This window comes from Scylla paramamosain, chromosome 9 (assembly GCF_035594125.1).
Source record: "Scylla paramamosain isolate STU-SP2022 chromosome 9, ASM3559412v1, whole genome shotgun sequence".
Lineage (NCBI taxonomy): Eukaryota > Metazoa > Arthropoda > Malacostraca > Decapoda > Portunidae > Scylla > Scylla paramamosain.
The window spans coordinates 1,770,732-1,792,828 of record NC_087159.1 but is presented as its reverse complement, the minus strand read 5'-3'; the positions used below and the strand labels follow the sequence as shown (position 1 = coordinate 1,792,828).

The window sequence follows — 22,097 nt, the reverse complement described above, 5'->3', positions numbered from 1 at the left end:
TAAATGACACCACCCTATGTGCACATAATTATTACACTACCTCCAACACAGAAAAGATCCTCAGTCAACTTAATTAATGTTACTCTCACCAATACGTGAGACAACAAACCCTGTACTGCCATGCTGTGTGCCATCCATGACTTTCCTGCCCCGTAAGATATCTCCAGAGCTTGGTGGTGGTTTGGCTTAGTGGAGCAACTAGCTTGGACATACTCTATCAAGCCTGAAATGGCTCCTTTTTGGGATCTGGTGCAACCAATCATGCCGTTCTACTGAGATGAGAATCTCTCTGCATTTGCATCTTCCAAACATCACGTCCTGGCCATGGAGGACAGTATTCACTCCTTTGACATCAGGTACCCAACATGTCTGGCCACCAACTGAGGTCAGAACAGCCTCTGCTTCCTCCTACTTCCAGCTAGCATCTGCTCCCACAATGACAATGGGGACTGCAAACTAACAACCCCTTTATTAAAGTTTCATTAACATGTGAAATGCAACCCAATATAATGTCACTGACTACTAACCTCCTCACTACACCTTGGTCAGTCTCTGTTCTGCCCCCATACAGTAACTTTGATTCCCATGTTCTGTTTTATTTAAATTTGCATTTAGTATTTTTTACATTTATGTTTTTGAATACTTTTTACATTTGCCTGAAAAGTGTAATCAGATGTTGCCAATCTGTACTAAAATGTAACAGAACTATAAATAAATGTTTTAAATGTTTCTCACCTCATAACAAGTCTTGATAATGGTGATGGGGATGAGGGTGAGCCCAGTGAAGGTGCGGGCAGCCACCCTGTGCCCCACAGTCTGCAGGGGACCAGCCTGTCCCTCAGTGAAGGTGGTCTTTAGCCAGCTGAGGGAGGAGAAGTGGACCCCACACCAGGCGGAAGGTGCTCTGTGGAGGAGGGGGAGGTCAGTGATGAAGGGGAGGAGGACAAAGAGATTTGAAGGTTTGTTAGAGGAGGTTATGAGGAGGAGATGAAAAAGAGAGGGAAATGAAAGGAGGTTAGGAAGAGGAGAGAGGATTAGGTTATGTGGTGGAGATGAGGTTAGGTTAGGGAGGTTTTGTAAGGGCAGGAGATGAGTGCAAAAGAAAAGTAGATGACATGAGGTTAAGAGCAAATGAGAGGTGCTTTGGAGACGGTGGAGGAGGAGAGGAGCTTCTTCTGAGAGAGAAAGGGGGGAAAAAAAGGAGGGGAAAGGTAAACTACCATCAAATGAAGGGAGAAAATAAGAACAAGAAAAGATGAACTGGAGATAATGAAGGAAGCTAATAGAGACAGTAGTCTACTAACAAAAGAGAGAGAGAGAGAGAGAGAGAGAGAGAGAGAGAGAGAGAGAGAGAGAGAGAGAGAGAGAGAGAGAGAGAAATAATAATAATAAATTCTCTCTCTCCCTCTCTCTCACCATATACATAAACAATAACTATAGAAAATTATGTCTTACCAACATCAATCCCTTTCAGAGGCCGCCAAAAAGACATTTGTTCCTAACTACTCTCCCCACAGTTGCCAGCATCCCCACACTCCCACTGCTGCTGCTACTGTCCCACAACACGCCTGATGGGGACTGCAAACCCCCATGGCCTGGCTGCCATACTCAAACCTATGGCAGGCCTGGTCCTGCCCAAAGTTTGCCACAGTTTGTCATAGGAGATGTTGGTCTGGTCTTCCCAGCTGCTGCTCCCATACTGATGCTGCTGCTGCTCCCACCCATACGACATCTGCCAGCAAAACACAATTACATTTTGCAATTTGTAGCCCACCTCTCTCTCTCTCTCTCTCTCTCTCTCTCTCTCTCTCTCTCTCTCTCTCTCTCTCTCTCTCTCTCACACACACACACACACACACACACACATGACACTTGTTGTATTGTTCGTTTCATTGTGTTTGTAAGGACTGCTGCATCAGTAGTGAGTGGCTTTTCTCACCAAGGAAGCCCACCAGGTAAGAGAATGGGATACACTGATGCTGAAATGCAGGATACTCTCTTCCTCTCCTTCTCGCCACTTTCCAGAACACTCAGTAACACCTACACGTCACAAACCACACTGGAAACACATAAGCAAGCCTATTGAACCAAATAAATCATACAAGTCTTAAAACACTCACCATAGCCCCTCTAATTTCAGATACACTCACTCAGTCTCTCTATTTATCTCCCTCTCCTCCCTTCCAAAATCTTACATAACACTTAAAAGTTCGAAATTAGCCTGGAAATCTATTGACAAGCCTACATACAGTACTTACATTTCCCTCCCCACTCAAAGAAAACACTGAACAAACCTGCAATTGGCTATCTCGCTAGAGGGACGGTTTTCAATATAGCGACGAAGGGTGACTATTTTTTTCTACATCAGAATCAATGAGGGGGATGCGCGAACGCAATCCCCCGCTATCAAAAATTTCGCACTCGAGTTAACCACATTTGGGTTAATCGCAGGGGTCAGCACCGCCGGAGTGCAATGGTGGGCCTCGCCCTGGGAGAACCGCCTTCATGATCACGGTGTCTCCTGTGCCAGGTAAGTATGCCCAACAGCACAACTTGGCTCACGTAATCCTGAACAGCTGAACACCTGCATAAAGTAGAAACATCTTATGCAAGGGCTTATTTATAAAATCATCAACCTTTAGTTTATTATTATATTATTTAATATTGGTAAAAGTAACCATTCAGTTTTTGGCTCGATTCCCCACATACACCATCAAAGAATGAGAAAAAAAAATACTAAATTTTACAAACCGCAGCTCGAAGCAACACAATTAAGAGCACCATGGCCTGATACAGTTTTAGCATCAAGAAGCATTTACACGACAGGACACAATAGTATAGATTGAAAATCTCTATATGTATTCAAGTAGGATACATCTTTGTTACACTGAATGTCAATATGAACAAAATTTGCTCGAGAAATTCAGGCAACAAGCAAGAGTAAGCAAGTTATCTGTACCATCTGTCCAAACCCTACCATGCAGCTTTACAAGTCCGGCAATGACCTATCCAGCACAGCAACGTTGATATTCTTCCCAATGCCTAAGTTAGCCATCACTACTGCTACACGAGTTCTCTTTTGTGCGCATTATGAACCAGACTCATCAAAACAAAAAATTTTCAGATCATTCCTTTGCATACAATTATGTTTTGATTTAAAGACTGCATCTGCATGGATGAAAACTCATACGGTTCACCATTAACAACTCAGCAAATTCTGTTGAAACCTTGTCAAGCACCCTCCAGACATGCAGCCAACTACATACCAGAGTATGTCAAATCTGCACTTGCAAGTGCATCCACAAACGCTTCAGAGGATGTGGAGACGGCTCAGAACACCTAACTTCACAAAAGCTGTTTTAGCTGGAGATGAGATGTGGTTTCGAGTTTAGATTATTAGTAAAAGACTGACCGAGGATGTTCAGCGTAGTAGAGGGGGACAGTTGATCATTTAAGATGGGGTAGTTATCTGGAATGTTGTGTCATGTTGATAGATGGAGGAATTGATTTTTGGGGCATTGAGCAATACAAAGTTTGATCTGTCCCAATCAGAAATTTCTGAGAGATCAGAAATCGGGCGTTAAGTGGCTTTCCAGCATAAGCTGTTTAATTCATGAACGGTTGGACGTCTATGAAGGAACATTGACAGATGCAGGGTGGTTTCATCGGCATAAAAGTGAATAAACAGGCCACGAAGTTTGCCTCGGGATCAATGATGTACAGTAGGAAGAGAGTGTGGGAAACACTACCAGAGGGCAACTATGCTACTCTAACACTAGTCATTCAACTTCAGAGACAGTGAGGGGGATGCGCGAACGCAATCCCCCGCTATCAAAAATTTCGCACTCGAGTTAACCACATTTGGGTTAATCGCAGGGGTCAGCACCGCCGGAGTGCAATGGTGGGCCTCGCCCTGGGAGAACCGCCTTCATGATCACGGTGTCTCCTGTGCCAGGTAAGTATGCTTACCACTGGCGCCTGGCTCAACTAACCCTGAACAGCTAAACACCTTAAAAAAACAAAAACATCTTATGAAAGAACTTACTTATAAAACAACAAGCTTTAGGTTACTGATGTATTTTTTAATGTATATAAAAAGTAACCATTAAGTGTTTCGCTGGCTTCCATGCATACACCATAAAAGAACTAAGAGAAAAAATTCCAAATTTTACAAAAAATCGCTGCTCTCTCGCAAGCAACTCTAAGCAACACAATTACGAGCCTGATACTGTTTTAGCGTCAAGAAGCATCTACACAACGGAACAGGATAGTATACACTGAAAATCTCTCTATGTATGTAAGTACACTGTTACACTGAATGTCAATATGAACAAAATTTGCTCGAGAAACTCAGGCAACAAGCAAGAGTAAGCATATCATCTGCACCAGCATAACTATCACGCTGCCTCTGCCCATGTCCAAATATAGGTCATCCGGCGATGACCAATCCAGCACATCAACGTTGATATTCTTCCAAATGCCTAAGTTAGTCATCACTACTGCTACATAAGTTCTCTCCTGTGTCCATTATGAACCAGAGACTCATCAAAACCTAAAATTTTCAAACCATTCCTCTGCATACAATTATATTTTGACTTCAAGCTTGCATCTGCATGGATGAAAACTCTTATGGTTCAACATCAACAACTTAGCATATTCTGTTGAAACCTTGTCATACACCCTCCAAACATGTAGCTACCACACGCCAGAGTATGTCAAATCTACACTTGCACGTGCATACACAAACGCTTCAGAGGACATGTGGAGACGACTCAGGACACCTAACTTCATAGAAATTGTTTTGGATGAGATGAAATGTGAAGTTTCCAGTTTAGAGTATTAGTAAATGAATGACCAAGGATGTTCAGTGTAGAAGAGGGGGCCAGTTGAGGATCACTTCAGGTGGGGTAGTTATCTGGATTGTTGTATCATGTTGATAGATGGAAGAATTGAGTTTTGGGACAGTAGCAATACAATGTTTGCTCTGCCCCAATCAGAAATTTTTGAGATCAGAAATCGAGCATTCTGGTAGATGAACGACAGCGAAAGGACAGGTAACATTCTTAGACTAAGCCTGCTACGCAAATACTTATTTGCATATCTTCGTAAGGTTTTCAGATGAAAAGGTTATTCTCCCCTGGGGGAGTGGACCGATCCCGGAAGTACTGCAATACCGGGCCGATCCGCGGCAAAGGTGGAGCAAGCCCCTAGCACTTCGCCATAGTCCAAAAATCAGATTAATATCGTAGATCCCACATGGGGATCGTATCAGATATTAAGCTGATAAGAACAGATACTACACTTTGATCTTAGCCAAAAGGCCGAGAAGCGATACCTCTCAAGTTAAACACGGGAGCCACACTGTCCTGAGCTGAACACCCAGGCGATCGATCATTGCTGTACTATGCTACTAATATCAAACCCCTGGGTTATTTACAGAATACTATTAAGTCAATGTTGGGAACTTAAATATATTCTCAATTCTTTAGGTGCTTCCTTACCTGGGAGCCATCTCCCCAAATATCACTGCTTAAAAGTATTAAAAAAAAAAAAAACTCCAAGAACAATGTACAGCGATAACAGTATGTATCATATAAAACAATGTAGAGCGATAATAGTATGTATTATAATTATAAGGGCAGCCATAATTATGTAGACCTGATGGCCCTCACAGGAATTAGTTCTCTCTCTCTCTCTCTCTCTCTCTCTCTCTCTCTCTCTCTCTCTCTCTCTCTCACGACTGTTTTTCAAAGCCACATAGATGATTACCAGGGTTTTTAAGGGTGTTTTTCCTTTTAATAATGTAGAAATGTTGTAGATCTGTCATTAGAACTGTTAAAACACCCTTAAAAACCGCATCACTTCAATTACAGCCTTTTAAAAGCGTATTTCTCCTGTTTGTAAAGTAGAAATTATGTTAATTTGTCACTAGAACCGTAAAAATACTCATGAATACTCGTGCAACTACTGAGAGAGAGAGAGAGAGAGAGAGAGAGAGAGAGAGAGAGAGAGAGAGAGAGAGAGAGAGAGAGAAACCCATGCATTTTAAACCTGTGCCCTGAAATGATGGATTATGCTGAGGACTAAGCATACTAATATATATATATATATATATATATATATATATATATATATATATATATATATATATACATACATACATACTAATTCAATGTATGCTGAATTTTATTGATTTTACTGGTTGACAATAGTTATAATTTTTTTATGCTTTTGTGTTACCTTTTAATGTAGTTTTATTACTTTTATATTGCGTGTTTTTATTTTTTTCTTACAATATTAATTTATATCTCCCTACTTGGTAGCTGGTATATAGCAGCCTTGTTTTGTACATACAAGCCAAAGAAGTGGTACATAGGAGCCGGTACGTAGCAGCCCTACAATGGTACATATAAGCCAAAGCAGTGGTATATAGGACACGGTACATAGCAGCTAGCATTTGTACCAGCATAACTACCACGCTGCCTCTGCCTACGTCCAAATCTTACGATGAAGTTTACAAGTATAGACAAGAAGTGCTGCGATCATCTTTCCAGCATAACAGTGTTGATATACTTCCCAATGCCTTAGTTACCCGTCAATACTTCAACACAAGTTCTCTCCTGTGCGCATTATGAACCAGAGATTCGTCAAAACCCAATATTTATAAATCATTCCTCTGCAAACAATAATCTTTTGTATTAAAGATTTCATTTGCATGGATGAAAACTCATATTTTCTAGTTTCACTTGTTCACAGTACCGTTCAAGTCTTCAAAGTGCTGGTGTCTAGAACACCAAGATAACCAACGAACACATTTTCCTAAACATAACATCTCCACAAACTACTTCCACACCAATGTTCACTTGCTCTATGATAAGTCTTGTGCAGATTAATGTCAAACCATCTTATGCAAGAACTTATTTATAAAAAAGAACAAAAGAATAGGATTACCTTCTCAGTCATTCAAAATAATGTCATTAAACCTAAAAATTCACATGACATGGAAGTTATAACAGCGTTTTCGTTCATCCAAATGCACTACAAATCACCCTTCACTGCATGCTGAGGAGTCAAGTGTAAACACTAAGGTCTGCAGTCTCTTCTGAATTTTAAGACGGATATCTTTACAAAAATAAATAAATAAATAAATAAATAATAAAAAATAAAACAAAGGACATCAGACAGCACTGGGGCTGACAGTATTTTCTGCTCTTACTTGATAGCGCTCATCTTGAGCTAGCCTTGTACAGATTTACAGAATTCAACAGTACAAAGGGACACTCGATCGCAACGCATCATGTAAGCAGTAATATCCATAAAATGGCTTTCTTTGCTAGGGTCTTCTACTCTCTCAAGAATTACTGTTCATGTGTATTTGTATCACGGAATTGGGCAGGTGTCAGTCATGTTTGCACCATTACATTGGGAAATGAGGATCTACCTTCACAACAGACACGATGGCACTAAGACACCGAAGATGTACAAACTGCCTTCTATGTGGAATCATCAGCATCACTACCATTGTGCCCTTTCATATTCATTTCGTTATGAAGCCCACTAAGTGGGCCAATAAAAATTTCTTCAGACTCATTGAGTTGTTCCCCTCCACGGAAATCTTTAGTAAAAGGCGAAAGATTTATGCGTTTTGAAGGGAAACCAGAGTTATCCGAGGCACCGCAATTCTGGACCAATACTATCAACGCCGACCACCTGCGCAGACTGCATGTCACAGCAAGAATGGCAGCTCCGCATCTAATGTATGCTTTCTCTATTTCATCCCTCACAATACCTCACATTCAACAATTTCTACAATACAATAATAGAATACTAATGAAGAATCATACTTTTGTTTACAATTTTGCAATGCACAAACTTCAAGTAGCAAGTATATACTTGTTCAGATGCCCTTCTTCCACGCAAGTATTTAGTGTTCGACGCAGATGTACAGGATGCAGCATCTACAGATGTTCCCTACTGCTACGGTCATGAACATTTAACAAGAGTTCTTCATTCTTCACATGTTCTGTTATTATGTTGTCAAAAGACACGAAAGTTTGACATATCTTTTACTTATTTACCGTCGCCTGGACACCTGTATTTCTTGGGAATGATTGTAAGACCAGAATCATAATTTTTAATTATATAAAATAACCTTCACATGAGTTGTTCATGTGTGCTATCATGCTGTTAACCTCGAGGATAGTTTCCACTTTAAAAGACTGAACTTTACAACAATAAAGAAGCTGCCAGTCTCCGGTGGTGCAACGACAGCACACCCTCTAAAAGATGGCAAATGGACTATTTTCACCAACCTAACACCACTTGATAACCTTTAACTTGTTTTTTTTTTTTTTTCACTATGATGGAAAGTATGGTGATGTGATAGGTTGGTGGAATTTGATCCGATAATTGCAAATATGATTTGAGATTATTTTTATTTATTATTATTATATAAATAAAAATAAATAAATAAATATATATATATATATATATATATATATATATATATATATATATATATATATATATATATATATATATATATATATATATATATATATATTTTTTTTTTTTTTTTTTTTTTTTTTTCCAATTTACACAACTTCAAAACTGAGCGGATGACTGGAGTTTACTATCATGTGTGCATGTCATCTTTGTGTGTGTAACATGGTAGATGAAAGACAGTGAGAAGAGTAACAACAGTCTAACACTATGACTGATACGCAGATGCTGATATGCACACCTTGCTAAGGTTTTTTTTTCAGATGAAAAGGTTATTTTCCCCTAGGGGAGTGGACCGATCCCGGAAGTACTGCAATACCGGGCCGATCCGCGGCAAAGGTGGAGCAAGCCCCTAGCACTTCGCCATAGTCCAAAAATCAGATTAATATCGTAGATCCCACATGGGGATCGTATCAGATATTAAGCTGATAAGAACAGATACTACACTTTGATCTTAGCCAAAAGGCCGAGAAGCGATACCTTACAAGGGAAACACGGGAGCCACACTGTCCCGGGCTGAACACCCAGACCGATCATTGCTGTACTATGCTACTAATATCAAACCCCTGGGTTACTTACAGAATACTATTAAGTCAATGTTGGGAACTTAAATATATTCTCAATTTTTTAGGTTTATACCAGTGCTTCCTTACCTGGGAGCCATCTTCCCAAATATTACTGCTTAAAAGTATTTGGAGGGAGAGAAAAAAAAGTCCAAAAACAATGCACGGCCATAATAGTATGTATCATATGGAACAATGTAGGGCGATAATAGTATGTAGCATATGGGGCAGCCACATGTAGGCCTGACAGCCTTCACGGGTATTATTATTTTTTTTATCTCCTTTCTTTATCCTAAACCTAATGAACAAGTGATCGTAAGCACCTCAAAGTAACGTAATTACATGCACCATCAAGTGAATAAGATTTAGTATCAACGAGTGTTTACACAACGGGACAGATTTGTATGCATTAGAAATCTCTAAACTTATTTCAGCAGAATAAACATTGATCGGCTGTAATGAATCTCAACATGATCCAACCTTGCTCAAAACCTCGGGCAACAAGCAAGAGTAAGCATGTCATCTGTCCCACGCTGTCTCTGCCTATGTCCAAATCTTATCATGCAACTTTAAAAGTACAGACAAGAAGTCCTTTCCAGCATAACAATGTTGATATTCTTCCCAGTGCCTAAGTTAGGCATCACTACTGCTACACAAGTTTTCTACTGTGCGCATTATGAACCAGAGACTCGTCAAAACCTAATCTTTACATTTACAAACCATTCCTCTGCAAACAATATCTTAATTTAAAGACTTCGTTTGCATGGATGAAATTTCATATGGTTCCTCAATAATTACTCAACCAATTAAACTGAAACTTTGTGTGTCGTGCAAATACGTTCCACATAACCAAGCATGTCAAATCTGAATTTGCATGTGCGTCCACAAACGTGTCAGGGCAACTGATGCACTATTACAATAATAAAGCCGAAGCATTATCAAGTCGAAAGTTCACGCTTGTGTCGTTCAAATGCAATATGCACTTAGTAAGCATTCCGCAGTGGGTGCGACACTCGTTCATTGCCAATCAATAGCACTGGACATACTTGTTCCCATATCATCTGCTTAAAGGGGGAAAATATACAAAGGTACTTCACATTATGGATTAACGGACACACATTGTAATTATTAAAATATACAAAGGTACTTCACATTATGGATTAATGGACACACCATGTAATTACTAAAATGTACAAAGGTACTTCACATTATGGATTAATGGACACACCTTGTAATTACTAAAATATACAAAGGTATTTCATATTATGGATTAATGGACATACCATGTAATTACTATCTTTCAAAAACATCCACACTTGTTCATAATAGGAATACGTAAGATGTAATAGCATCACGAAATGTCATTCAACAACAGTAATAAATACGGACATGAAGGAATGCAGCCCCGGCCTTCCCCTTAGAGTAGACAGCAGGCAGAGCATCTTTGGCGTCATCCCCCAACGGTAATGCATCTACAGTTTTCACTATCTATTGTCATTCCACACCATCAGAAACAATAGGGGGATGCGCGAACGCACTGCCTCGCCATCAAAGTTGTAAGCAGAGCCGCATAGACACATGCGAGAAATAAAGAATCTACATTAACCTCCATCGTTACGTAACGGCCAGACATTTGTCATTCTACATCAGAATCAATGAGGGGGATGCGCGAACGCAATCCCCCGCTATCAAAAATTTCGCACTCGAGTTAACCACATTTGGGTTAATCGCAGGGGTCAGCACCGCCGGAGTGCAATGGTGGGCCTCGCCCTGGGAGAACCGCCTTCATGATCACGGTGTCTCCTGTGCCAGGTAAGTATGCCCAGCAACACAACTTGGCTCATGTAACCCTTTACAGGTAAACACCTGCGAAACTTAAAAACATTTTATGCAAGGGCTTATTTACGATAACATTACCCTTGAGGTTATCATTATATTTCAACTGAAAATAAAAATTACCATTCACTGGTTGTCCCGCTTCTGCCCATGCGCCAAAGGTAAAAAAAAAATAAATAAAAAAATTTAAAAAAAAAAATAAATAAATAAAAAATAAATAATAATAATAATAATAATAATAATAATAATAATAATAATAATAATAATAATAATAATAATAATAATAATAAAATAAATAAATAAATAAATAAATAAATAAATAAGTAAATGTAAATTGATGGTGAGTATCTGGATTTAACATCGACAATAGCATTTCAAGTTAAAGGTTGTTTTCACAAAAAACGGAGATTCCCAAAAGAATTTTTCCATACCAATATTTTTTTTCTTCACAAACTAAAGGATATAATGTGCTCTGGCAAGCAGCTAGTAGAAATACAATTACGTTCAAGTACTGATACAGTTTCAGCATCGAGGAACATTAACACAACGGGACAGAGTAATATACATAGGAAATCTTTATACGTATTTAACTATGATGTATGTTACATCGGGTGTCAATACAAACAAAACTTGCTCGAGAATCTCAGGCAACAAACATGTCATCTGTACCAGCATAACTACCACGCTGCCTCTGCCTATGTCCAAATCTTACCACGCAGCTTTACAAGTACAGACAAAAAGTGCTGCGATGATCTTTCCAGCATAACAATGTTGGTACTCTTCCCAATGCCTTAGTTACCCGTCACTACTTCTACGCGAGTTCTTTCCTGTGCGCATTATGAACCAGAGACTCGCCAAAACCCAATAACAATAATCTTTTGTATTAAATATTGTATTTACACGCATGAAAAACTCATATTTTCTGGTTTCACTTGTTCACAGTACCGTTCAAGACTTCAAGGTGCAGGTATCTAGAACACCAAAATAACCAATGACCACACTTTCCAAAACCTAACAACTTCGCTGACTACTTGCCACGCTAATGTTCACTGCCTCTGTGATGTCTTGTTCCTCATCTGTGCACATTAATGTAAAACCACCTTACGCAAGAACTTATTTGTAAAAATGAAAAAAAAAAGTTATCTTCTTAGTCTTTCAAAATAATATTAAACCTAAAAATTCACATAACATGGAAGTTATAACAGCGTTTTCGTTCATCCAAATGTACTACAAATCACCCTTCACTGCATGCAGCGGAGTCAAGTGTAAACGCTAAGTTTTGCAGTCTCTTCTGAATTTTAAGACGGATATCTTTACAAAAAATAATAATAATAAAATAAAATAAAACAAAGGACATCAGACAGCACTGGGGCTGACAGTATTTTCTGCTCTTACTTGATAGCGCTCATCTTGAGCTAGCCTTGTACAGATTTACAGAATTCAACAGTACAAAGGGACACTCGATCACAACGCGATCATGTAAGCAGTAATATCCATAAAATGGCTTTCTTTGCTAGGATCTTCTATTCTCTCAAGAATTACTGTTCATGTGTATTTGTATCACGGAATTGGGCAGGTGTCAGTCATGTTTGCACCATTACATTGGGAAATGAGGATCTACCTTCACAACAGACACGATGGCACTAAGACACCGAAGATGTACAAACTGCCTTCTATGTGGAATCATCAGCATCACTACCATTGTGCCCTTTCATATTCATTTCGTTATGAAGCCCACTAAGTGGGCCAATAAAAATTTCTTCAGACTCATTGAGTTGTTCCCCTCCACGGAAATCTTTAGTAAAAGGCGAAAGATTTATGCGTTTTGAAGGGAAACCAGAGTTATCCGAGGCACCGCAATTCTGGACCAATACTATCAACGCCGACCACCTGCGCAGACTGCATGTCACAGCAAGAATGGCAGCTCCGCATCTAATGTATGCTTTCTCTATTTCATCCCTCACAATACCTCACTTTCAACAATTTCTACAATACAATAATAGAATACTAATGAAGAATCATACTTTTGTTTACAATTTTGCAATGCACAAACTTCAAGTAGCAAGTATATACTTGTTCAGATGCCCTTCTTCCACGCAAACATTTAGTGTTCAACGCAGATGTACTGGATGCAGCATCTACAGATGTTCCCTATTGCTGCGGCATGAACATTTCACAAGAGTCCTTCATTCTTCACATGTTCTGTCATTATGTTGTCAAGACACGCAAGTCTGACACATCTTTTACTTATTTACCGTCGCCTGGACACCTGTATTTCTTGGGAATGATTCTAAGACCAGAATCATATTTTTTAATTATATAATATAACATTCACATGAGTTGTTTATGTGTGCCCTGTTAATCTTGAGGATAGTTTCCACTTTAAAAGATTGAACTTTACAACAATAAAGAACAGGAGCAGGCAGATAGACTTCGCATCAGCAAGACATGTTCTACCGCTCTCCCCTCTATCACGCTTCTACCTGCCCATTTGCCGTGGCTTTAAGGCCTGCTCAGAAGCACACCTAAGGTTCGGGAACACTGCTGCCACCACCTGTTTTGTTTGTTTACAGGAAACCACTGGTGTATCGGGGCTCTCCCTGTCCGGTGAGTGCCCGCCCCTGTGGTGTTCCAATCCTCTCATTCCCCTTCCTTGTCCCATTCTTTACCCGCTTCCAGACCACCTAGCTAGTAACCCAGAACACACCTGTGAGTGAACCTCAGGTGCTACGGTGGCTAGTGTAGCTCTGGTTGTCGGGGAGTTGGGTTGGCCCCCTACTTTTCCCTACCACTTAATTCTTCCTTTTCGCGCTGCCGTGAGATTTATCATATATATATATATATATATATATATATATATATATATATATATATATATATATATATATATATATATATATATATATATATATATATATATATATTATCAATTTACTACACCACTTCAAAACTGAGTGGATGACTGGAGTTTACTATCATGTGTGCATGTCATCTTTGTGTGTGTAACATGGTAGATGAAAGACAGTGAGAAGAGTAACAACAGTCTAACACTATGACTGCTACGCAGATGCTGATATGCACACCTTGCTAAGGTTATTTTTCAGATGAAAAGGTTATTTTCCCCTAGGGGAGTGGACCGATCCCGGAAGTACTGCAATACCGGGCCGATCCGCGGCAAAGGTGGAGCAAGCCCCTAGCACTTCGCCATAGTCCAAAAATCAGATTAATATCGTAGATCCCACATGGGGATCGTATCAGATATTAAGCTGATAAGAACAGATACTACACTTTGATCTTAGCCAAAAGGCCGAGAAGCGATACCTTACAAGGGAAACACGGGAGCCACACTGTCCCGGGCTGAACACCCAGACCGATCATTGCTGTACTATGCTACTGATGTCAAACCCCTGGGTTATTTACAGAATACTATTAAGTCAATGTTGGGAACTTAAATATATTCTTATTTTTTTTAGGTTTATACTAGTGCTTCCTTACCTGGAAATCATCTTCCCAAATATCACTGCTTAAAAGTATCTGGAGAGAGAGAGAGAGAGAGAGAGAGAGAGAGAGAGAGAGAGAGAGAGAGAGAGAGAGAGAGAGAGAGAGAGAGAGAGAAAACTACTCCAAGAACAATGTACGGCGATAATAGTGCGTATAATATAGAACAATGTAGAGCGAAAATAGTATGCATCATATAGGGGCAGCCACATGTAGGCCTGATGGCCCTCACAGGAATTAGTTTCTCTCTCTCTCTCTCTCTCTCTCTCTCTCTCTCTCTCTCTCTCTCTCTCTCTCTTCCTTTTTCCTAAATCTAATGAACAAGTGATCGTAAGCACCTCAAAGTAACGTAATTACATGCACCATCAAGTGAATAAGATTTAGTATCAACGAGTGTTTACACAACGGGACAGATTTATATGTATTAGAAATTTCTAAACTTATTTCAGCAGAATAAACATTGATCGGCTGTAATGAATGTCAACATGATCCAACCTTGCTCAAAACCTCGGGCAACAAGCAAGAGTAAGCATGTCATCTGTACCACGCTGTCTCTGCCTATGTCCACATCTTATCATGCAGCTTTACAAGTACAGACAAGAAGTCCTTTCCAGCATAACAATGTTGATATTCTTCCCAGTGCCTAAGTTAGCCATCACTACTGCTACACAAGTTTTCTACTGTGCGTATCATGAACCAGAGACTCGTCAAAACCTAATCTTTACCTTTACAAACCATTTCTCTGCAAACAATAATGTCTTAATTTAAAGATTTAATTTGCATGGATGAAATTTCATATGGTTCCTCAATAATTACTCAACCAATTACACTGAAACTTTGTGTCGTGCAAATACGTTCCACATAACCAAGCATGTCAAATCTGCATTTGCATGTGCGTCCACAAACGTGTCAGGGCGACTGATGCACTATTACAAAAATAAAGCCGAAGCATTATCAAGTCGAAAGTTCACGCTTGTGTCGTTCAAATGCAATATGCACTTAGTGAGCATTCCGCAGTGGGTGCAACACTCGTTCATTGCCAATCAATAGCACTGGACATACTTGTTCCCATATCATCTGCTTAAAGGGGGAAAATATACAAAGGTACTTCACATTATGGATTAACGGACACACATCGTAATTATTAAAATATACAAAGGTACTTCACATTATGGATTAATGGACACACCATGTAATTACTAAAATATACAAAGGTATTTCACATTATGGATTAATGGACATACCATGTAATTACTATCTTTCAAAAACATCCACACTTGTTCATAATAGTAATACGTAAGATGTAATAGCATCACGAAATATCATTCAACAACAGTAATAAATACGGACATGAAGGAACGCAGCCCCGGCCTTCCCCTTAGAGTAGACAGCAGGCAGAGCATCTTTGGCGTCATCCCCCAACGGTAATGCATCTACAGTTTTCACTATCTATTGTCATTCCACACCAGAGATAATAGGGGGATGCGCGAACGCACTGCCTCGCCATCAAAGTTGTATGCAGAGCCGCATAGACACATGCGAGAAATGAAGATTTTACATTAACCTCCATCATTACGTAACGGCCAGACATTTGTCATTCTACATCAGGATCAATGAGGGGGATGCGCGAACGCAATCCCCCGCTATCAAAAATTTCGCACTCGAGTTAACCACATTTGGGTTAATCGCAGGGGTCAGCACCGCCGGAGTGCAATGGTGGGCCTCGCCCTGGGAGAACCGCCTTCATGATCACGGTGTCTCCTGTGCCAGGTAAGTATGCCCAACAGCACAACTTGGCTCACGTAATCCTGAACAGCTGAACACCTGCATAAAGTAGAAACATCTTATGCAAGGGCTTATTTATAAAATCATCAACCTTTAGTTTATTATTATATTATTTAATATTGGTAAAAGTAACCATTCAGTTTTTGGCTCGATTCCCCACATACACCATCAAAGAATGAGAAAAAAAAAATACTAAATTTTACAAACCGCAGCTCGAAGCAACACAATTAAGAGCACCATGGCCTGATACAGTTTTAGCATCAAGAAGCATTTACACGACAGGACACAATAGTATAGATTGAAAATCTCTATATGTATTCAAGTAGGATACATCTTTGTTACACTGAATGTCAATATGAACAAAATTTGCTCGAGAAATTCAGGCAACAAGCAAGAGTAAGCAAGTTATCTGTACCATCTGTCCAAACCCTACCATGCAGCTTTACAAGTCCGGCAATGACCTATCCAGCACAGCAACGTTGATATTCTTCCCAATGCCTAAGTTATCCATCACTACTGCTACACGAGTTCTCTTTTGTGCGCATTATGAACCAGACTCAACAAAACAAAAAATTTTCAGATCATTCCTTTGCATACAATCATGTTTTGATTTAAAGACTGCATCTGGATGGATGAAAACTCATACGGTTCACCATTAACAACTCAGCAAATTCTGTTGAAACCTTGTCAAGCACCCTCCAGACATGCAGCCAACTACATACCAGAGTATGTCAAATCTGCACTTGCAAGTGCATCCACAAACGCTTCAGAGGATGTGGAGACGGCTCAGAACACCTAACTTCACAAAAGCTGTTTTAGCTGGAGATGAGATGTGGTTTCGAGTTTAGATTATTAGTAAAGGACTAACCGAGGATGTTCAGCGTAGTAAAGGGGGACAGTTGATCATTTAAGATGGGGTAGTTATCTGGAATGTTGTGTCAAGTTGATAGATGGAGGAATTGATTTTTGGGGCATTGAGCAATACAAAGTTTGATCTGTCCCAATCAGAAATTTCTGAGATCAGAAATCGGGCGTTAAGTGGCTTTCCAGCATAAGCTGTTTAATTCATGAACTGTTGGACGTCTATGAAGGAACATTGAAAGATGCAGGGTGGTTTCATCGGCATAAAAGTGAATAAACAGGCCACGAAGTTTGCCTCGGGATCAATGATGTACAGTAGGAAGAGAGTGTGGCAAACACTACCAGAGGGCAACTATGCTACTCTAACACTAGTCATTCAACTTCAGAGACAGTGAGGGGGATGCGCGAACGCAATCCCCCGCTATCAAAAATTTCGCACTCGAGTTAACCACATTTGGGTTAATCGCAGGGGTCAGCACCGCCGGAGTGCAATGGTGGGCCTCGCCCTGGGAGAACCGCCTTCATGATCACGGTGTCTCCTGTGCCAGGTAAGTATGCCTAATGCCAGAACTTCGCTCATGTAAACCTAAACTGCTAAACACCTGCAAAAACCAAAAACACCTTATGCAAGAACTTTTTCCATAGCAAATTTAACCTTAAGAGTATTATTATATTTTACATGGAAATAAAAGTTATCATTCACTGTTTGCCTCGTGCTTAACCTATTTTATGCAAAGAAAGAGGATAAACCTGACAAGAAACCAGTACACACACAATTGCAGTAACCTTAAATCACCTTAGCAAAGTAATATTTTTTTCAACTTAATTTTATAGGAGGCAGTGACCAAGTTGTTAACAGGTATATAGGAGAAATGAATACAAAGTTCAACATTAAGCCCTGCCTATGATGCAGATTTTAGAAGAATGAATGAACAAATTGATATTACCCACAAGTTGTCCTTCAAGTGTAACTTAGGCTAAATACACCAGCAAGGAATGGCACGGCCTTCAAGGAGTATCATATGTGGGGTCCTGTGATTAGTTTTTCAACTAATCACTTCAAGTCTGGCTCAGGGGTATAAATGGTCTCAAGTCAACTAACTTATGCTTCCCACTTTTCACCTATCAAGCAGCTGCCTGCTCATTAACTTATACAAGTTACCATCCTGCCCATCACACTACCAGCAACTCACCACTACCTTGACTTTTCTCTAGCTTCCCTATTGTCCTTAACCCTCATAGGACTGTACTACCTCAAAGGCAAGAAAATAAAAAAAGAAATTTCCTGGATTCACTGACTATGCACTGGTGCTAAAGGAGAGGAATGAGTTGCCAGAGGGGGAGAGAGTAAAGGACATCTGGCTAATTGGAGGGTTGTGATATTGTTGGCACCAGTGAAGCAGGCTCTCAACAAGCTGACTTCCTAAAACCAACTTGACTTTTTTATTATATAAATTCCATTTACAGCATACACTGTTGAGCTTTGCTTGCCATTCTCTAACTTAACATGCAAAATCTATTAATATATACAGTACTATCTGTCATTCAATAATGATAAAAAGTAAAATAGAGTTATCTTACTTTCTGCTGAGTAAGCTTTTCCTAGAACAAACACTTTCAAGATTTGTAATTTTTTTTTAATACCAATTTAAAAATTTGTGCTCACAGGGTCCTAACGTAAACACACTTGTCCCTGAGAGCAAAGGCTGGGTTGATGACCAATAATTCAATTAAAATACAATTCAGCAATCCTTGATAAAACAAATTAAGTGACGGAAAGCCTCATTAGAGTTCAAAACTTCGCTACCAGTATCTTAATGTGACAGCAAGGGCCGTAAGTAACCTCTGATGAGGATATGAGCAGTCATTCAGTAATACTCATTCAAACAGTAGCAATGCTGGGTAGCAGGAATTCCGAAGCATTACCTAACACCATGTGCTGCCACCTATAACATATGCTAAGCTCATAAACAACATATTTGCACCTTCACATCAAGCTTTTAAAAACTGCATTGTGTTTAGCAGACATCCACCATGTATAACAAACAAGACTTTGTTAAATGCAAGGTTATGTACACAGGTTTACAGAATTATATCCAACATTTTCCATTTCAGTACTCATTTCATTGAAGATTTTGTGAAGTTTAGATGGCACAGGGTCCTAGCTATATAAGAAAAATCATCACATGAGAAAACAAAAGATCATGTGCATACGGTTGTTAGTGCCTGAATAAGGACTGAAATTTCTAATTCCACATGTTATATAATCCAAGGTTGTCCAAATACACTGAGTTGTCTTTGGACTAACACAAATTGTACTTGGAATTGAAAAATTTTATTATACTTGTACATACATACACCAAAGTACAGTATTTTGAAAAATACAAAGTGCATTCAAGTCCATTGTACTAAACCAAAAGATATAAGTAATCTATATGAATTCTAGTGAACCTTGTGAAGACATTATTGGGTAAACATATGGAGTGTTATGATACTGCAGAGTTATGTAGAATAAAAGTACTATTCATTTATGTGAGTATATCAAAATTTCTCAACTTTGCAATAGGAACTCTTTTTTCATATAATGTAGGGACTTAAAAATGTACAAGTACAATGACTTGTACTTGGATTTTGACTTTACATAAATAGCAAAATGAATGTACATGAAAATATCCACATAGTTCTTGAACATAGTAGAATTGCCTGTACTTGGACCCAACCCTGAGTTAGTATCCCCCACACGAACAGTTCTTAAAACTGGTAAACAGTGAAGATAACAGTACCTTGGGAGTCCAACGGAAGAGCTGAGCAGTGAGCAGTTTTCTGTAAGAAGCAGAACACAAACATGAAGTGTTTAATATACAGCAAGACACAGAGTTTTAGTACATAAATGGTACACGAGTTACCCAGCACAGAAGCCACATGTAATTTAAAGTAAGATATGTGACAAAAGCTAAATCACTTATCCTCTAAATAACATGAGGGGTTCCTAAGACATATGGTAAAATGTGGTCTATGCACTTTGAAGATGCATCATTCTTCTGTAGTAATAAGCATGAATTGTTAAATGATTATGTTAAATGACTGTAGTGGTGAGATGAACAAGGTGAGGTGTGCGTGTAATATTGCAGACAAGACTGGGGGGTTGAGGCTGAGAGCAACAGGAGCTTCATGAGAAAAGGTCAACTGTTTGAGTAGGATTTGAGTGACCAAGTGAAGCAAGTTCTTTTAAAATGGAAGCTTAGAAGGACGGGAGGTATTATAATACTATAAAAGACATGATAAAGCCCAGAGAAGGACTAACAGGGAAAGTTTTATGCACACAAACCGTCAGGCTGTCTGCTATCAGTTGACAAGAGTTGGCCCGGAAAATATGAAATCTACAGAACAATGATTCAAATACAAACACATAATGCTTATCTACTCTGATTGCTTAAATTTTACTTAGTTAACAAATATCTCATGTTATTAATCAAAACTGTCAACTACAATCCTTGATCACAGGCCAATTATTTGTTAAAAAATCTTGATTCCCCATAAGTAATGTCTGTAACTTTGAATTCTTAATAACCCACACTCAACCAAAGTCCAGTATAAGGCTGAGTTAGCAGAAATAAAAATTCAGAGTTGAAAACAATGATTTCTGAGACCACAGGAAGTTGAGTTGCACAACACTGGGATAACTTCATTAACCTGCACCACAAAAAAAGACACCCTATACTATACATATAAACAAGTCCCAAACAGTCATCCCTTAACATCCATAGCAAGCCAGTAAGACAACCTCTCATGTTGAAAATGTGCATGTACATATCTCCTGGCCCTCTTTGGGACATCCCTGAATAACAGAGCTATACACATCAACAATATTGAGTAGCTGTAGGGCAAAGCAAGGAAAAGTGCCTCTCTCTGGTGAGAAACACTCTGTAGGCTACCTTGCAAGGTAAAAGTTTCTTAAGGCCACTGTTGATCTCATCAAGTGTTTTGTCTTTCTTCAAGAGGCTACTTCCTGTACAACCTATAGTCCTACCAATAGGCCACTTCCTATAGCCCAACCTGCCCAGAGGAGACACCTGCTACCTCAAGCTCTTTGTGAGTATTTGCAAACCATTTTATATTTTGAATATTTTGGTATTCAAAAATATTATAATTTTCTGTGCACTTTGACCGCATTGCTGGGTAGAGCAGTATTGCATTATGTCACCTTGCCTCCTGGTTGGTGGTTAGAGGGACAACAAAAAAATATAAGGAGATCCTATTGGTATGATTAACAAAACTATCAGCATTAGTAATAGACAGCAACATTCTGGAAGAAAAACTATCATGAAACATTTAAACATCTTATGAAATACACTAAGACAAAAGAGATTAATTAAAAAAAATTACTAATAATAAATCTTGATATCTTTCTCTTGGACAGTTACATCTGGTGCCAAGACGAAATAATTATATTAACACGCTATCACACTTAATTACTGCTACTCAAGAATCACTATAATGTTTAACTTAAAATGCATAGATATCTCAGATTCACTCTACATCCTCCTTTCCTCGAGACTTCCTCCACGCCATACACAAAACACATCACAGCTTCACTCCACACTCTCCTTCCCTCGAGACTCCCTGCAAACACACACACACACACACACACACACACACACACACACACACACATCTTACAACTTCCGTACAAAAAAAAAAAAAAAAAAAAAAAAAAAAAAAAAAAAAAAAAAAAAAAAAAAAAGCCCTGAAAGACAAAAGCTCGCCTACAAGTGTTTTAAGTGTTAAGCAGACACCCTCACCTTAGGCGCCATTGACCTCCAGTCCACTGCCAACCACCACCTCTTCGTTCCTCCTCCCGCCCTTCCAGTTTGACTCACCGTGCTCACTCATGACTGTAGCCTTGCGCCGTGCCGTCAGGAGTAAACAGGACGGTGGGCATGATGAATATGGGAGGGTTTAATCCTATAAATCGCACATAAGAGCACGCCACTACTTTGCCTAACCCCGCAAATGCCACGTAGACAACTAGACTGACAAGTGTTGCCACGT

At 39.3% G+C, this 22,097-nt stretch overlaps 1 protein-coding gene and 10 non-coding genes across 13 annotated transcripts in view; all 11 read right to left on the bottom strand.

The window, feature by feature from the left end:
• The window catches only part of LOC135103384 (mitochondrial glycine transporter A-like), a 25,148-nt gene extending 3,051 nt beyond the window's left edge, over positions 1-22,097 (bottom strand). The window contains exons 1-3 of one of the 3 annotated variants that reach the window (XM_064009512.1): positions 21,926-22,097; positions 19,829-19,868; positions 736-904 (exon numbers count right to left, since the gene is read on the bottom strand). In XM_064009512.1, coding sequence (XP_063865582.1) covers positions 736-904; positions 19,829-19,868; positions 21,926-21,938 — 222 coding nt within the window. In that variant the 5' untranslated portion in view covers positions 21,939-22,097. The remainder of the gene's footprint in view (positions 1-735; positions 905-19,828; positions 19,869-21,925) is intronic. The other 2 variants (XM_064009513.1, XM_064009515.1) reach the window with 2 other exon arrangements.
• Positions 2,376-2,538, bottom strand: LOC135103908 (U1 spliceosomal RNA). The gene has a single exon (XR_010270235.1). It is a non-coding gene; the product is annotated as a U1 spliceosomal RNA (small nuclear RNA).
• Positions 3,801-3,963, bottom strand: LOC135103907 (U1 spliceosomal RNA). The gene has a single exon (XR_010270234.1). It is a non-coding gene; the product is annotated as a U1 spliceosomal RNA (small nuclear RNA).
• On the bottom strand, positions 5,141-5,333 carry LOC135103911 (U2 spliceosomal RNA). Its single transcript, XR_010270238.1, has one exon. It is a non-coding gene; the product is annotated as a U2 spliceosomal RNA (small nuclear RNA).
• LOC135103913 (U5 spliceosomal RNA) lies at positions 7,552-7,665 on the bottom strand. The gene has a single exon (XR_010270240.1). It is a non-coding gene; the product is annotated as a U5 spliceosomal RNA (small nuclear RNA).
• LOC135103910 (U2 spliceosomal RNA) lies at positions 8,788-8,980 on the bottom strand. The gene has a single exon (XR_010270237.1). It is a non-coding gene; the product is annotated as a U2 spliceosomal RNA (small nuclear RNA).
• Positions 10,723-10,885, bottom strand: LOC135103906 (U1 spliceosomal RNA). The gene has a single exon (XR_010270233.1). It is a non-coding gene; the product is annotated as a U1 spliceosomal RNA (small nuclear RNA).
• On the bottom strand, positions 12,633-12,746 carry LOC135103912 (U5 spliceosomal RNA). Its single transcript, XR_010270239.1, has one exon. It is a non-coding gene; the product is annotated as a U5 spliceosomal RNA (small nuclear RNA).
• Positions 14,028-14,220, bottom strand: LOC135103909 (U2 spliceosomal RNA). The gene has a single exon (XR_010270236.1). It is a non-coding gene; the product is annotated as a U2 spliceosomal RNA (small nuclear RNA).
• Positions 16,015-16,177, bottom strand: LOC135103917 (U1 spliceosomal RNA). The gene has a single exon (XR_010270243.1). It is a non-coding gene; the product is annotated as a U1 spliceosomal RNA (small nuclear RNA).
• Positions 17,439-17,601, bottom strand: LOC135103916 (U1 spliceosomal RNA). The gene has a single exon (XR_010270242.1). It is a non-coding gene; the product is annotated as a U1 spliceosomal RNA (small nuclear RNA).